We start from the raw sequence: 16,295 nt of genomic DNA on the forward strand, positions 1-16,295 counted from the left end.
CAGCTGGTTAAGTGTCCAACTATTGATTTCAGCTCAGGTCATGACCTCCCAGTTCACAAGATTGAGCCCCACGTCAGGCTCTGTGCTAACAGCACAGAGCCTGCTTGGGATTCTCTCCCTCTCTCTCTCTCTGCCTCTCCCCGCCCCCCTCATGCTCTCTCTCTCTCTCTCTCACTCTCTCTGTCTCTATTTCAAAATAAATAAATAAACATTAAAAAAATGAAAACACTAACTTGAAAAAATATATGCACCCCTGTTTATTACAGCATTATTTACAATAGCCAAGATATGAAAGCAACCTAAGTGTCCATTGATAGATGAATGGATAAAGAAGATGTGGTATATATACATTGAAATACTACTCAGCCACAAAGAGGAATGAGATCTTAACATGTGCAACAACACAGATGGACCTGGAGGGTATTATGCTAAGTGAAGGAAGTTCGAGAAAAATAAATACCATATGATTTAACTTAGATGTGGAATCTAAAAAAACAATATAAATGGACAAACAAACAAAGCAGAAACAGTCCCAGAGAACAATCTAGTGGTTGGTTGCCAGAGGAGAGGGGGCTAGAGAAAGAGCAAAATGGGTGAAGGGGAGTGGGATGGACAGGCTTCCAGTCATGAAATGAATAAGTCACAGTGATGAAAGGTACAGCATAGAGATATAATCAATGGTGTTGCAGATAGCATTGTGTGGTGACTGATAGTAGCTACAGTTATGGTGAGTAAAGCATAATATATAGAGTTGTTGAATCACTATGTCATACACCTGAAACTAATGAAATATTGTCAACTATATTTCAATAACAAATAAAATAATAACATCCCTAGAAAGAAGACTATGAAAGATTAAAGATGCATATTTTATCTCCTAAAGCAACCACTAAAATAACAAAACAGGGTTAAAACAACAAAAAAAAAAGATCAAATGGAATTATAAAAAACTACTCATTAACCCAAAATAAGGTAGAAAAAAAAAGAAAAGAGAAGAAAATACAGTAGGGAAAAATATCAGAAAACAAATAGCAAGATAGTAGCCTCAAATCTACTCATATTAATATCCACATTAAATGTAAATGGTCTAAATACCCCAACTAAAAGGCAGCGATTATCAGATTGCCAAAAAATATAAGACCCAATCATAAACTGCCTATAACAAATGCATTTATGGAAACCAATTTGACAAGAAATCTCATATATTAAAAAAAAATGCATTTAGGGGCGCCTGGGTGGTTCAGTCAGGTAAGGGTCTGACTCAGTATCGGCTCAGGTCATGATCTCACAGTCTCATAGGTTCAAGCCCCACATCAGGCTCTGTGCTATCAGATTTTGATATAATTTTGATATTTTGATATAAATATAGCTTTATTTTGAGTATTATTAGTTTTGTGTATCTTTTTCCATGTATTTACTTTTAATATACTTGTGTTTTTATATTTAATGCATTTCTTTTTTCTTTTTTTAATGTTTTTTTGTTGTTGTTGAGAGAGAGAAAGCGAAAGAGAGAGAGAGAGCGCACATGCACAAGTTGGGGAAGGGCAGAATGAGAGAGAGACAAAGAATCCAAAGCAGGCTACAGGCTCTGAACTATCATCAGAGAGCCCAATGTGGGGCTTGAACCCATGAACCATGAGATCATGACCTGAGACGAAGCTGGATGCCCAACCAACTGAGCCACGCAGTCCCTCCTTCCTTCCTTCCTTTCTTTCTTTCTTTCTTTCTTTCTTTCTTTCTTTCTTTCTTTTTTTTGTTTTGTTTTTAAGTTTATTTACTTATTTTGGGAGAGACAGAGACAGGGTAAGTGAGGGAGGGGCAGAGACAGAGGGAGAGAGAGGGAGAGAGAGAGAGAGAGAGAGAAAGAGAGAGGATCCCAAGTAGCTCCTCACTGTCAGCACAGAGCCCAATGCAGGGCTCAAACTCACAAGCCATGAGATCATGACCTGAGCCAAAATCAAGTGTCAGATGCTTAACTGACTGAGTCATCCAGGCACCCCTTAAATAAATAAACTTTTAAAAAATAATAACAGGGGCACCTGGGTGGCTCAGTCGGTTAAGCGTCCGACTTTAGCTCAGGTCATGATCTCACGGTTAGTGAGTTCAAGCCCCACATCACGGTCTATGCTGACAGCTCAGAGCCTGGAGCCCGCTTTGGATTCTGTGTCTCCCTCTCTCTGCCCCTTCCCCACTCACATTCTGTCTCTCTCTCTCAAAAATAAACAAACATTATAAATAAATAAATAAATAAATAAATAATCCTAAATCTTTATGCACCTAGTAACATACCTTCAAAATACATGAAGCAAAAACTCACAGAACTAATTGCAAGAAAAAATAGGCAAATCCAATATTATAGTTGAAAATTTAAATACTCCCCCTCAATAACTGATGGAGCAACTAGGCAGAAAATCAGCAAAGATATAGTAGACATGAACCACACCATCAACCAACATGGCCTGATTGACATTTATTGAACACTCCACCCAACAACAGCCCAACGCACATGGAACATTTACCAAGATATATAATATTCAGAAATGTAATAAAATGTTTTAAAAAACTGTAAAGGATTCAAGCCATACAAAGTATGTTCTCAAACCACAATGGAATTAAACTGGAAATCAATAACAGAAAAATCTTTAGAAAATCCCCTAACATTTGAAAACTACATACCATGCTTCTAAAAAAAAAAACAAAACAAAACTCATGAATCAAAGAAGATATCAAAAAGGAAATAGAAAGTAAATAGAATATTTGAGTTGAATAAAAATAAAAATAAAACATATCATCTAACATGGTGAAGAGCCAATACTAGATGGATATAAGATACAAGACAGATTTCAGAGGCATGAATTTCCAGGGCCAAAATAATTCCTCAAATTGGAATACATTATTGAGGGATATCAAGTTATTGAAGACTGTATCAGACCAAAAAAAAAAGAATAAGCATTTACCACCAGTTGTGCTTTCATTTTAGGTATTTTTACTCTGTCTATGCTACCTATAAATCAGTTAGCAAAAAGCAAAAAGCCACAACACACCAGAATTTGTGAAATGCTGCTAAAGCAGTACTTACAGGAAATTTATAGTACTAAATGCCAATATTAGAAAACAGGAAAGGTCTCAAGTCAATGACCTCAGTTTCCACCTTAACAAACTACAAAAGAACAAGTTAAACCCAAAGTAAGCAGAAGAAAGAAAATAATAAAGATCAAAGTAAAAATCAATGAAATAGCTAACAATAGAGAAAATCCTTGAAACCAAACACTGGTTCTTTGGGTATATCAATATATTAAAAGAATAATAAGAAAAGATTATGAGTAAATGTATGCCTATAAATTTGACAATGTAATGAAATAGACAAATTGAAGACACAAACTACAAAAGCTCACTTAAGAAGTAAATAACCTAACAGTCCTATACCTATGAAAGAAATTGACACTGTCATTAAAAACCTTCCTACAAAGACAACACCAGGCTCATATGGCTTTACTAGTGAATTCTACCAAGTATTTAAGGAAAAATAATACCAATTATATATGAAGTCTTCTGAAAAATTGAAGACTACTTCCCAATTAATTTAATGAGGTCAGCATAATCCTGATACCAAAAACAAAGATATTACAAGAAAACTATAAACCAATATCCCTCATTAACAAAGGTATAAAAATATGAAACAAAATTTTAACAAATAGAATCCAACCATATAGTAAAAGGATGATGACCAAGTGGGGTTTATCCCAAGGATGCAGGGTTAACATTCAAAAATTAATCAATGTAATTCACCATCTTAGCAAACAAAAACAGAAAAACCAGGCAATCATCTCAATAGACACAGAAAACTCATTTGATAAAAATCCAATATCCGGGGCGCCTGGGTGGCTCAGTCAGTTAAGCGGCCGACTTCGGCTCAGGTCATGATCTCGCTGTCCGTGAGTTCGAGCCCCGCGTCGGGCTCTGTGCTGACAGCTCGGAGCCTGGACCCTGTTTCGGATTCTGTGTCTCCCTCTCTCTGACCCTCCCCTGTTCATGCTCTGTCTCTCCCTCTCTCAAAAATAAATAAAACGTTAAAAAAAAATTTTTTAAATCCAATATCCATTCCTGATAAAAAATTTCTCAGCAAATTAGTAATAGCTTCCTCAATCTGATAAAAGGGAAAAAAAGCCCACAACTATGTTTATATTTAATGATGAAAGACTGGATTCTTTCCTCCTTAAGATCAGAACCAAGGCAATGATGCCTACTCTTACCACTTCTCCCAACACTGTACTGGAGATACTAACCAGGGCAATCAGACAAGAAGAAGACTTTTTTAAAGGCATCCAGATTGGAAAAGAAAACAACAAAATTTTCTTTACTAGAAGACTTGATTACCTCAGTTGAAACTCTGATGGCATCTCACAAATAAGTGAGTTTAGAAAGGTTGCAGAATACAAGACCAATATATAAAAATCAATTATATATCTATATATAAACAACAATCAGGAATTAAATACCATTTACATGGTCAACTTTTTTATATATTTTACCACAATTTTAAAAGTACTATTTATAATACCATCAAAATCTATGAAATACTTAGAGATAAATCTGACAAAAGGTATGAAAGAAAGACCTGTACACTGAAAACTACAAAATACATATCCTAACTAAATGGGGAGATATACTTTATACATCGATCAGAAAACTCAATATTGTCAAGATGTCAGTTCTCTCAAACTGAGCTATAGATTCAATACAATGCTAGTCAAAATCCTAGTAGGCTTTTTTTATAGAAATTGACAAGTTGATTCGAGATCAAACAGCCAGGACAACTTGAAAAAAGAAAACAAAGTTGGAGAGCTAACACTATCTGACTAAAAGAGTTATTATAAGACTATTGTAATCAAAATTGCATGGTATTGACATAAGGACAGGCAAATAGATCAGTGGATCAGAATACAAAGACCAGAAATAAACCCATACTTATATGGACAACTGTTTTTTAACAAAAGACCAGGCAATGCAGTGGGAGAAAGGACAGAATTTTCAACAAATGGTTCTAGAAACAACTGAGACGCCCAGAAGCACAAAGAAGGACTTGGGACTTCTTTGTTAACACTAACATCCGCAAATTAATACAGAACAGATTAGAGGCCTAAATGTAAAACCTGCAACTATAAAACTTCTAGAGGAAAACATGGGAGAAAATGCTTGTGTGACCTTGGGTTAGGCAAATATTTCTTACATATGACACCAAAGGCATAATTCTTAAAAGCATAAATTGAAACACTGGACCCCAGAAAAATTAAAACTTACTGTTCTTCAAAAGATACTATTAAAAGAATGATAAGCCACAGACTGGGAGAAAATCTTTGCAAAGCATATATCTCATAAAGGATAGCCATCTGAATACATGTGTCAAAACTTTAAAAAATTGTACACTTTAAATATTTACACCTGATTGTATTATCAGTTACAACTCAATAAATCTTTCAAAAAGATGAAGTTGAGCTAAGGCAGTATCATAGGAGATGCATATAAAATATATATAAGAGAGAATCCTCAGGACTTGGTAACAGAAATAGGTGAGAGATGCTCCTTTATTAAATGGGGATACAAGTAAGAACGTTTACCCTCAAGCAGCTATTTAATATAAATAGAAAATGCCTGTGATAAGTTTTAAATCACTGCATTGATGCTAATTGTTTTTTGTTATTGGAGAAAAAGTATCTAAAAGAATCCAAGAGAAATAAAAAGCCAGTTGTATCTTTCTCCCCCAAAATGTAGCAACAATGGCTGAGGCAGTTAACTAAATGACTTGAAGATTCACTTAGCAAAGTAATTTTTATAGAGCTAAAGGAACAGAAGAAACATATGTCTCACTGGGTTTATGTAAAAGCAAAAAGGGGATGCCAACTTTTTTATACTGATATGACTTCTGAAATGGTTTAGACAGAAGTCCAATGCCACTTGCCCCTGCTGTGCTATATCAACAGAGAAAGGCCAGTTCTGCTGGGTTTCTCTCTAAAAGCCTCCTGGTTTGCCAGTACTGCTCCACTGCCTCCTGTGAAAAATCCCATCCTGCAAAGAATAGCACAGACACAACTGGAGATCTGTGAGTTTATTATTTCTAAATGATTCTTTGGAATTATTTCCAAATCATTTCCAGTAGAAAGTAAACATTTTCTCAAGACAAAGTTCAGAGTCACACTAGAATACCAAGTACTTTTGCTTTTAGGTGGAATCATTTTAGTTAGAATCAAAATTGATAGTTTAATATGTCTTTGATCTATACAAATGGAGAACGAAATTGTTATTTAAGTTTGGCAGATAGCATCTTTTAAAATCTCATGTCCAGGAAAGGGGAGAAAAAATAGACATGATGTACTTTGTTTAGAAGAATGGAAGCCATGCTTTAGAAGAGAGTCCTCTTAGGTCAGTCCTCCCAGCACCCCTTCTAAGGACACTGTTACTATTTCCCCTAGCTCAAATATGCAAACAATTCTATTTCTCGAAGATTCTACAAAATCTACCTGGCATCCCTTCCTTTAAAAAAACTACCACTCCCCCTACCTCACAGGGCCTTAGAGGGACTGGAAATTGCTGCCCCCTCCCCCACAGTCTAAGCTCTCACTACCACTACCTTACATAATAAGTCTGTGATACAAACTATGCCAATCTGATTTTCCCTCCACCATATCTCACTGTTGAGCAAAGATACTTAGATGAAAAATGAACGAAGTGGAGACATCCAAGAGTAGCCAATTACAAAAGGCCAATCCCCTAGACCCTGCTGCTGGGATCCCTGGAGTTCCCCTTGTTCTTGATCCTTCCTCAGCCCTGTTTGTTCAGCTCCTTCTTCTTTAATTTTGTACAACAAAGAATTTGGTGGTCTTTGTCTTCAAAGACCCTTCAAATTTGGTGTCAATTTGGTGTCAATTTCCCTGGTGATAGGAATATCTTTGTTATTCATGGTGGGGCTCCTTGGATCACACTTGAGTTTGAGCTAATGAGATGACTCTGGATGGGGACTAGTTGCCAGAAAGACCAACCAGCTGACTAGAGGATTGGGGCTTTGGGCCAGGAGATATCAGCCCAACCATCAGAAAGGAACAGGGGGGCTGGAGATGAAGAGCCGTCATGCAGCCAGTGATTCAATCAATCATGCCCATGTAATCGGACCTCAATAAAATCTCTGGATCCTGAGGCTCAGATGAGCTTTCTGGTTAGCAAACACATCCATGATTAATATGCTAGGGAGGGTGATATGTCCTGATTCCAGGGGCAGAAGACACAGAAGTCCCAAATTCAGGACCCTCCCAGACCTCACCCTATTGGTCTCTTCTTTTGGCTGGTCCTAACTTTTATCCATTCTAATAAAATTGTAATCAGAAGTACAGCACTTTCCTGAGTTCTGTGAGTCATGCAGTAAATTACCAAACCTGAGGGGATAGTGGGAACTGTGATTTGTAGCCAGTCGGTCAGAGCAGAGGTGGCTGGGAACACCCAGGGTTTATGGCTGGTTGGTATCTAAAGTGAGAGCAGTCTTACTGAGGACTATGCTCTTAATTTGTGAAGTCTGTACTAACTCTGGTTAGAAAGAAGTGCATTACATTATTTCATCAAACACTCTCTGCCTCATTTTCCTCATCTGTAAATGCAGACCATCATAGTATTTATACTTCAAAGGGTTTTTGTGAGAAATGAATTAACATATATAAATCATTCAGAACAGTGGCTAGCACACATCAAATATCATGTAAATATCAGAGTAGTTTCTTAGTTGTTGCTGTTTTTATTATTGAAGTCCAGAACTGGCTAATGTAGCAATTATCAGGCTTTTCTGTTAAAATCTAAACAACAGGAAGGAAAGACTGGCTTTCAGTATCAGTCAGAAAATGTTAACAACTAATCACATAGATGGTACTGACATTAGTCAGCTAATGTTCTGAACACAAATGAACACTGCTGATATCTATATCATCTAGCAAAACTCAGACCAGCCACTTTGAGTGACTGCCAGAGTATTACATGCTTTTTGTAGCTCTGGAAATCATCACTCCAGAGATTAGGGGCCTTGCTCTAATTAATGAAGCAAATTGTTGGGAGGAACAGTACCCATGAAGATTCTTACTTTTAGCTTGTCAAACCACCAGGCATGACACATAGTGAGAAAACCCTAAAATGATACATACATGTCACTTCTCAGCTTAGCTGTGAGCTACATCACAGTGCACTGGAATATCCCTTGCTCACCAGTAATGGGGACCAACTCCTCAAAACTCATTCCATTGTCTTCCATCTTCCTGTCATTTAGAACACACTTGGAAGTGTTCCAAATAGTTGCTGAGTCCAGGAATAAAGTTCTTACCAGAAAACTGTCTTGGCTACTTTTTAGTATTATGATTTACTCCTGTTTCTGCCCTCTCTTGGTCACTTTCCCTTCCCAGCTACTTGTGTATGAGCTTTGAGAAGGCCAGGAATGCTCTCCTTGCCATCTTTCATTCCAAGTTCCCACTTATGAAACCCACTCTTAAAACCCAGGCGCCATGTCCTTATGTTGTTACAGAAAAAGAAGAAAACTAAAATTAAACAGTACTAGTAGAAGATTTTTCCTGGCAGTGCCAGTATAATTCCAAAGATCACTTCATTGCTTGATTTTTCATCAGTAAACAGCCTGAGTTGCTCAGGAGCTATTAAACAAAGCCCCCACAAGGAACTCAGCTTTTAAAGATTTCCAAAAAGCCGTCTGTAAAGCTAACTTAAGCTTCTTCTAGATTGATAAAAACACAGAGTTAATAAGAAGTATCAGCCTGTCCATGCCAGAAATAGGACTAGAATCCAGGTCTTCTTGCTTTTTTTTTTTTTTTAAGTTTATTTATTTATCTTGAGAGAGACAGAGTCAGCTCAAGTGGGGTAGGGGCAAAGAGAGAGGGAGAGAGAGAAAATCCCAAGCAGATTCTACACTGTCCGAGCATAGCCCGATGTGGGGCTCTAACCCACGAAGCTGTGAGATTATGACCTGAGCTGAAACCAAGAGTCAGAAGCTTAACTGACTGAGCCACCCAGGCACCCCCAGGTCTTCTTGTTTTAAATTTAATGTTCTCAACCTACCTTATAGATAATCCCTTCCAGATCTAAAATTCTATAATCCTAGGTAAGATTAAAACAAAAATAAAAACTGCCTCATTCCTACCCAAACTGGTTTTTCTCTACCACCAGACCAGCGCTTTCAACCCAGATGGCATGGAAAAGCCTTGATCCAGTGAGCAGAAGGTCCAGGTCTGAGTCCTAGCTTTACAATGTACTAAATGCATGACAATGAACAAGTAACTTTATAAATCTAGGCCTAAGGCTCCTCATCTGCAAAGGAAGGGCCCTGATGGTCACTTATGTTTAACCCTTCTTAGCATCAAGACCTATCTTATGAGACCCTGCAAAGAGACCGCTTTCAATCCTGTTAGTATCAAAGGACACTCTAGCCACAGATAGAGATGGAGAGGACGCAAAAACCCTGTTTTTCCCTTCCTTGTCAAGCTTCACACTATTAGATATGCTCTTTCACTCACAGCTCTGAAGCAAATGTTTCAGGAAAAAAAAATCGTAGTCCTGGTTTAACAATTTTATACATGAAAAATAACTAAAGTGTTTATTTAGTAAGTTCAACATGAGTTAGCAGAGTGATGTGAGTGCTGAAGGCTCCAGTATCAAATCAGACTGCATTAGCTGATGTGCAGAGTCCAGAACTAAGAAACTGGCGATCCTGTTCAACTCTGTGCTGGTCAAACCATTCCTGCGGGTCTGTGTCTGACTCTAAGAACTATGATCTAAGAAAGATATTAACAGAAATGTTCACAGGCAGGAGACCAAGAGGAGGAAGAGGCTGAGAAAACATGTTTTCTTCAAAGAACCTGGCTATTTAACCTGGAAAAGAAAAGACTCAGGGGAGATTCCATCTTACTTCCACCCAATCTTTGAATCATCTAGGACTCAGCAGAGCTGAGACCAAGTAGAGACTGATAGAAGGAAGGGGCTGCCTCAAAAGGCCAGTAAGCTCCCTACCTCTGGAGAAGCAGCAGAGACTGTGGTAGGTAGGAAGGAGACAGGTGGGGATAGAATAGAACCATTTAGAATTCTAATGAAGAGCAGCTCCAACTCTATTTGAAGCATCTTCCCCCTTTCCCAACATGGTGACTAGATTCAGTCTTAATCAGTGACTGTATGTAGAACCATTTTAATAATTTTCTCTTTACAAAGCACTTTATACTCATGTACTTTTAAGGCCAAGTTGCTGCCCATCTTCTTCTGTCTTCTCTAAATCTTCCAGCAACTAGGATTGATAACCAAGCTGCCTATTACCTTCTGAAGACTTCCATGCCTTCCACAGGTCCTCCACACTGATGAGCTTATCCTCACCATGGAAGGTGCTGTGTTTCACTGTCGGATCATGGTAATTGAGGTCTTCCCTCAGGAACTGCAAGGAAAAAGCACACAAGTCACAAGGGATACCTAGGGTCAGCCCACCAAGATCTCCACACAGGCTATCTAACTTTCCATAGCACATTCCATCCACCCAATGTATAAGTGTACCACATCACTCTTATGTCCTTCCATGTGCATATGTCCTAGCTGCCAACTAGACTACCTCTTCTTCTTTGTTGTATGTTTCACTTGAAAAAAAAAAAAAAAAGAATAAGCAATTTCTTCCTCGTATTTTTTTAATTATGGAAAGATAATAAATGATAGTTAACTGGAATTCAATACGCTAGAAAAAGGAAGAAGGATAGGGAAAAAGAATTAACAATTTTTTGATCACTGTTTATATACTAAGCAATATTCCAAGAACTTCTACAATATTTTCTCATCTAATCCCCACAACCAATGAATTATCACACCTATTTTACAAACGAGAACAGAACTACGCTAAGATAATGCAACTTGCCCCCAAATCACATTAAATTTAGAGAGGTTTAATTACTTGCTATGATGGTTTTAAAATATGTCCACAATTCTATGATAATCCTCCCACAAAAGGAGAATTCCCCTCCCCTGGAATATAGGCTGACATTTGTGACTCATCTTCTAACAAACAGTTGGCAGCAGTGATGTCGAGTGGCTTCCAAGGGTAGGTTAGAAAAGGCAATACAGATTTCACCTGGCCTTCTCCATTTTGGGACACATGCCTTGAGAGCTCTGAGCCAACATACATGAAGCCTGGCTACCCCCAAAGCCACCATTATGGCTAGAACATATGGAAAGACTACATAGAAATATAGACAGATATCTGAGCAGCCCAGCTATTTGTCTCCCCAGCCCAGGACTCAGACAAGTGACTGAGACTTCAGGTGATTCCAGCCCCCAGTTTTTGAATCACTGCATCTGATGCCAAGTGGACACAGATGAGCTGTCCCTACTGAGCGATGCCCAGATTGCAGATAAATAACAAAATAAATGTTGCTGTTTGAAGCCACCGAGTTTTGGGGAAGTTCGTTATACAGCATTAGATAACTCAAACATTTGCTCAAGTGATGAATTTGTATTCCAACCCAAGATATCTGACTTTACAGTCCAAATTTTCCCCCAGCACTATATACGCTGTCCTTTAAATTACTGGTATTTCTTTTCATAATATACACCCTTATAAGAAGAAAAGCCAAACAAATCAAAGCTTTTAGAAATTTAACTGGTAATTAACTTCACAGATACTCATTCAGCCAGATTCTTAACCTCATTAGTATGTACAAGATTGAACACTTGATCCCGGTTTTCCCTAGAGCCTCAAACATCAAAGAAATATGCAATTTTGATCACTATGTTTTTAAAACATAGTTTAGTAGGATTTTCAGGAAATGTCTCTTATCCTTCTTTTCTTACCCTTTGTGTCTAGGAAAGGGTCTGACCCAGCGTAACATCAGTAAATGTTACTATCTAAACAAACAGACTACTGACAGATTACCTAGACCCATAATCAAGAGGTGATTTCCTCCCCCTGGGTTTTGGGGATATTAAGACATCTAAGACTTAATGACTCAGGAGAGAAGTTTGAAGCAAGTCCACACTGGAGCACTCTCAACCGAGTCAGAATATAGCCTGCTGGGCACAAGGAACTTGACAGTGCCCACAACTATAACATGGCACCATCCAATACAACTTTCTGCAATGATGGAAATGTTCAATATCTGTCCTGTCCAAACAGTCCCCACTAGGCACATGTGGCCACTGGGCACTCATAATGTGGCTAGTGTGACAAACACACACACACACACACACACACACACACACACACACCCTGAGATTAAAAAAAAAAAAATTAATGCAGAGCTAAATGACCACATGTGGCTAATGGCCACCTATTGGGGCGCAGCTCTAACCCATTCTTCTACCTGTGGTTTGGGTGTGGCCTGGCTACACTCCCACAGAGGCTGGAGTGGTGTTAGGAAGTCAAGACGTCTCGTGAGATGAGGAGATAAAGGCAGTGCTCACATGCACAGGCTAGACAGCCCTTCGTGCCCTCCAGCCTCAACTAAATTCAGTTGACAACAAGGGTTAGGTTCTCCAGCTCCCCAACCTCTTATTTGTAATTGGTGAGAAAATTTATTTTTTAATAAGGATTATGCAAGTGACATGGTGAAAAGCCCAGAGCAAAAAGATTTTGTTGATTCTTAGAAAAACTAAACTGATTAAAGTATTTTTTATGGTTTTTTAATAGTCAGCCTTTTAAGGCACCTGACCTTTGATTCATTATATGCTGTAAATTGCGAATTTTTAAAAAAAAAAAAATTTTTTTTTTAACGTTTATTTATTTTTGAGACAGAGAGAGACACAGCATGAACGGGGGAGGGGCAGAGAGAGAGGGAGACACAGAATCGGAAGCAGGCTCCAGGCTCCGAGCCATCAGCCCAGAGCCTGACGCGGGGCTCGAACTCGCGGACCGCGAGATCGTGACCTGAGCTGAAGTCGGACGCTCAACCGACTGAGCCACCCAGGCGCCCCTGTAAATTGTGAATTTTAACAATTTTTCCCAAGTTGCCACGCTGTTATCCCAACCCCATTCATTAAATTATCTTTTATTCATTTTTAAAAATGCTATTTAGTAATAATTAAGTCCTTATATATAGTTGAGTATATTTCCAGGCTCTGCATTCTTCTGCACTAAATGATATTTCTTTTTTTTAACTAGTTTTTTTCAGTCTATTTATTTTATTTTTGAGAGATAGAGAGAACACAGGTGTGGGAGGGGCAGAGAGAGTGACAGGAGACACAGAATCCAAAGCAGGCTCTAGGTTCTGAGCTGTCTGTGCAGAGCCCAACTCGGGTCTCAAACCCACCAACTATGAGATCATGACCTGAGCTGATGTCAGATACTTAACCGACTGAGTCACTCAGGCACCTCAATCATATTTCTATTTTTGTGCTAGCCCTTGACTATCTTATTATACTTTTTGTTTTATTTTGTACTTTAATAGTAATTTCTAATGCCTGGACCCCCTGTTTCCCATGGCTCTTATGTTTCAGAATACTTCTTGTCAATCTCAGCTGTTTATTTTTCAAAATTAATTTTAGAACAATTCTATTAACTTATTAAGAGTCTTCTCTCACTGGAGGCGAGAGTGATGAGATCACTAGGCCTTAAACAACAGACACTGGGACATCTCAGGGGGACACAGTCACAAGTAGTCAGACAGCCAGTCTGGGGACAGAAATTCATTAATTCACTTAGTCAACAAACATAAGATTTCTAAGTACCAGGCATAGTTCCAGGCACTAGAAATTCAGTGAGTAGTAAACAAAACAGATACAGATCTTTATCCTCACTGAGCTAATATCCTCTTTGGGTGAGAGAAACAGTAATTCCTATAAAGCAGGAAAGAGGAATATGGAATGACAAGAGTACTGGTATTGGTGGCTTGTCATTTTAGAGGAGTCAAGGAAGGTTTCATTAAGGAGGTACATGTACCTGAAGGAGATGTTGGAGAAAGGCAAGCAGAATAACTGGGACAAGAGTATCTCAAGAATAGGAATGGCAAATGCAAAGGCCCTGAAGCAAGAACATGCTCGGCTTGTTCAAGGAACAGTGAGGAGGCCAGTGTGGCTGAGAGAAATGAGAGAGGTGGTGACTAGTGATAGACAAATCCAGGGAAGAAATCAGGGGTCCAGATCATAAACACCCTTGTAGGCCATTATATGGGCTTGGATTTCAACTCTGAGAAGGAAGCTGTTAGGGGACTTTGAACAGAGATGCGACATGATCACATTTGCATCTCTTAAAGGATTGCTCCAAATGCTGTGCTAGAGAGCAGACTATAGGAAGGCAAGGGCAGGGAAACCAGTCAGGTGGCTACTGCAAAAACCTAACTTGAAACGAGGTAGTAATGTGGGTATAATGAAAAGTTGTCAAGTTTCGCACATATTTTAAAGAAATCAAATCTGTAATCCTCAGATTACAGATACAGGTATACCCTGTGTTGGTCCTCCAAGGTTCTAATCCAGACCCTCCTAATCTAAGACTACAGAAACACACATCATGTGCATGCCTTAGGAGTAGAAATGCCAAAATATCCAAAGAAGGGGATTTTCTGCCATTCCCAGCTAACTCTAGGAAACCACCGGATGACACATACCAGCTGCTTATTGGGAACCAATAAGAAATAGACTGCTTTTTATAGCCAAGTCTGATCACTGAGGTATATGGAGAACAGAGAAGCTCATGGGAAGAAAGTGTAAGGGGAAGCTGCACATACAGGGCTCATGTACAGGCTCTATTCATGCCACAAACCATGCAAAGAAGGAATGGGGTCGGAAAACAAGACCAGCAAGAAGAGGTGCCAAATGAGGACTATGCGCTGACAGAAGTTCTGCCTGAAGGAAGGGCCTGATGCTGAGTGGAACAATCAGGCCTCAAGAGTAGGAAAGGCAGGGGCGCCTGCACGGCTCAGTCAGTTGAGCTTCTGACTCCTTACTTTGGCTCAGGCCATGATCCCACAGTCATGGGATTGAGCCCAGCGTCAGGCTCCACATTGAGCTTGGAGCCTACTTGAGATTCTCAATCTCTCTCTCTCTCTCTCTCTCTCTCTCTCTCTCCCTCTGCCCCTTTCCCACTCTCACACACACTCTCTAAAACAAGCAGAAAAGAGTAGCTAAGGCAGTATACTATAAAGAGGAAGAGTTCACAACCTATAGAAACAGACCCCTTACTTCCTGTGTGACTTTTGGGCAAGGTATTTCGCCTGTTTGAGCCTGTTTCCCACTCAGAACGAGTGAGGACTAGGCCTCCCTCTCATCTGAGTGTGACAAGTTGTAAATGAGACATGCTTGCAGAAGTCCATAAGCTGCCTATGCACCTGTCTTTCAGTGGCCCACAGAGTATCTTCTAAACTGAACCTATATTTAAAAACTAAATTTCACACCAAGAAAGTTCAGCTTTTCAGTCTACCTTAAAAAAAAAAATATAAAGATCTAGAAACACCTGAGTTCCTAGATTTTAAGGGCTTAAGGACTGTAATTTGACTGGAAGAGAAAAGGTGGCTTAGGGACCTGTCATAAACTGGTGTCCGCATAGCAAGCACATCATTTTTATGTAGGTTGTCCATTACAAATTAACTTCAAAATGCAACATTTTATGAAGATGTTGTTATTCACATTTTACTTAAAGCTAAGAAAAAATCAACTGTCCACATCAAAGGACATTATGTGCGTGTTGTCATTTGGGGCAGCGTGGAGATGGGGGAGTTGGTGCTGAGGGAGGTCATGAGGGCCTCAACCCCCACCCCCAGGGCACCACTCCTGGGTTTGCACACTGACCTGGCAACAGTGTGTGAGAGCTGAGCATCAGCTGCCTCCTTCTGAAGAGGCAAGTACTCTCTAGTGTGAGAGCAGAGAGCTTGTGATTCCTGATGCACACAAAAGCACTCTCTGTAAATTGTAGAGCACAACTCAAATGTTAGTTATTGTTATTGGCAGGAGGGTGAGATAAGGATACGGAAAGTAAGAGAAAAAGCTTCTTCGTCAAAGGTGATGCTTCTGTGCTGTGTATACCCTTACCAGTGTTATTATGTGTCTATCCCCCTGCCAAACCATCTATGCTTTGATGAAGGTCCCAGTTATCCAGCCATAAACATAGCAAGCAAGAATGCTGTACTGAACTAAAACTCCAATGCCCACCGCAGTTGGGGTAGGCACTGCCACAGATTACTCTGCACACCACCCCACAGCCAACTAATAGCTGAAGTCTGGTTTAAAAGGAAGTTTAAGAGCAATGAAAAGCAAAAACAAAACCAAGCCAAGAGGCAACTTTTGATTCCCACAACAAA

At 39.2% G+C, this 16,295-nt stretch overlaps 1 protein-coding gene across 5 annotated transcripts in view; it reads right to left on the minus strand.

Moving 5' to 3' along the window:
- Positions 1-16,295, minus strand: part of STIM1 (stromal interaction molecule 1) — a 183,202-nt gene that overhangs the window by 42,838 nt on the left and 124,069 nt on the right. For all 5 annotated transcript variants that reach the window (XM_060605781.3, XM_060605783.3, XM_060605784.3 and 2 more), the window contains exon 3: positions 10,345-10,459. In XM_060605781.3, the coding sequence (XP_060461764.2) occupies positions 10,345-10,459 (115 nt within the window). The remainder of the gene's footprint in view (positions 1-10,344; positions 10,460-16,295) is intronic.

This window comes from Panthera onca, chromosome D1 (genome assembly GCF_046562875.1).
Source record: "Panthera onca isolate mPanOnc1 chromosome D1, mPanOnc1 haplotype 2, whole genome shotgun sequence".
NCBI lineage: Eukaryota > Metazoa > Chordata > Mammalia > Carnivora > Felidae > Panthera > Panthera onca.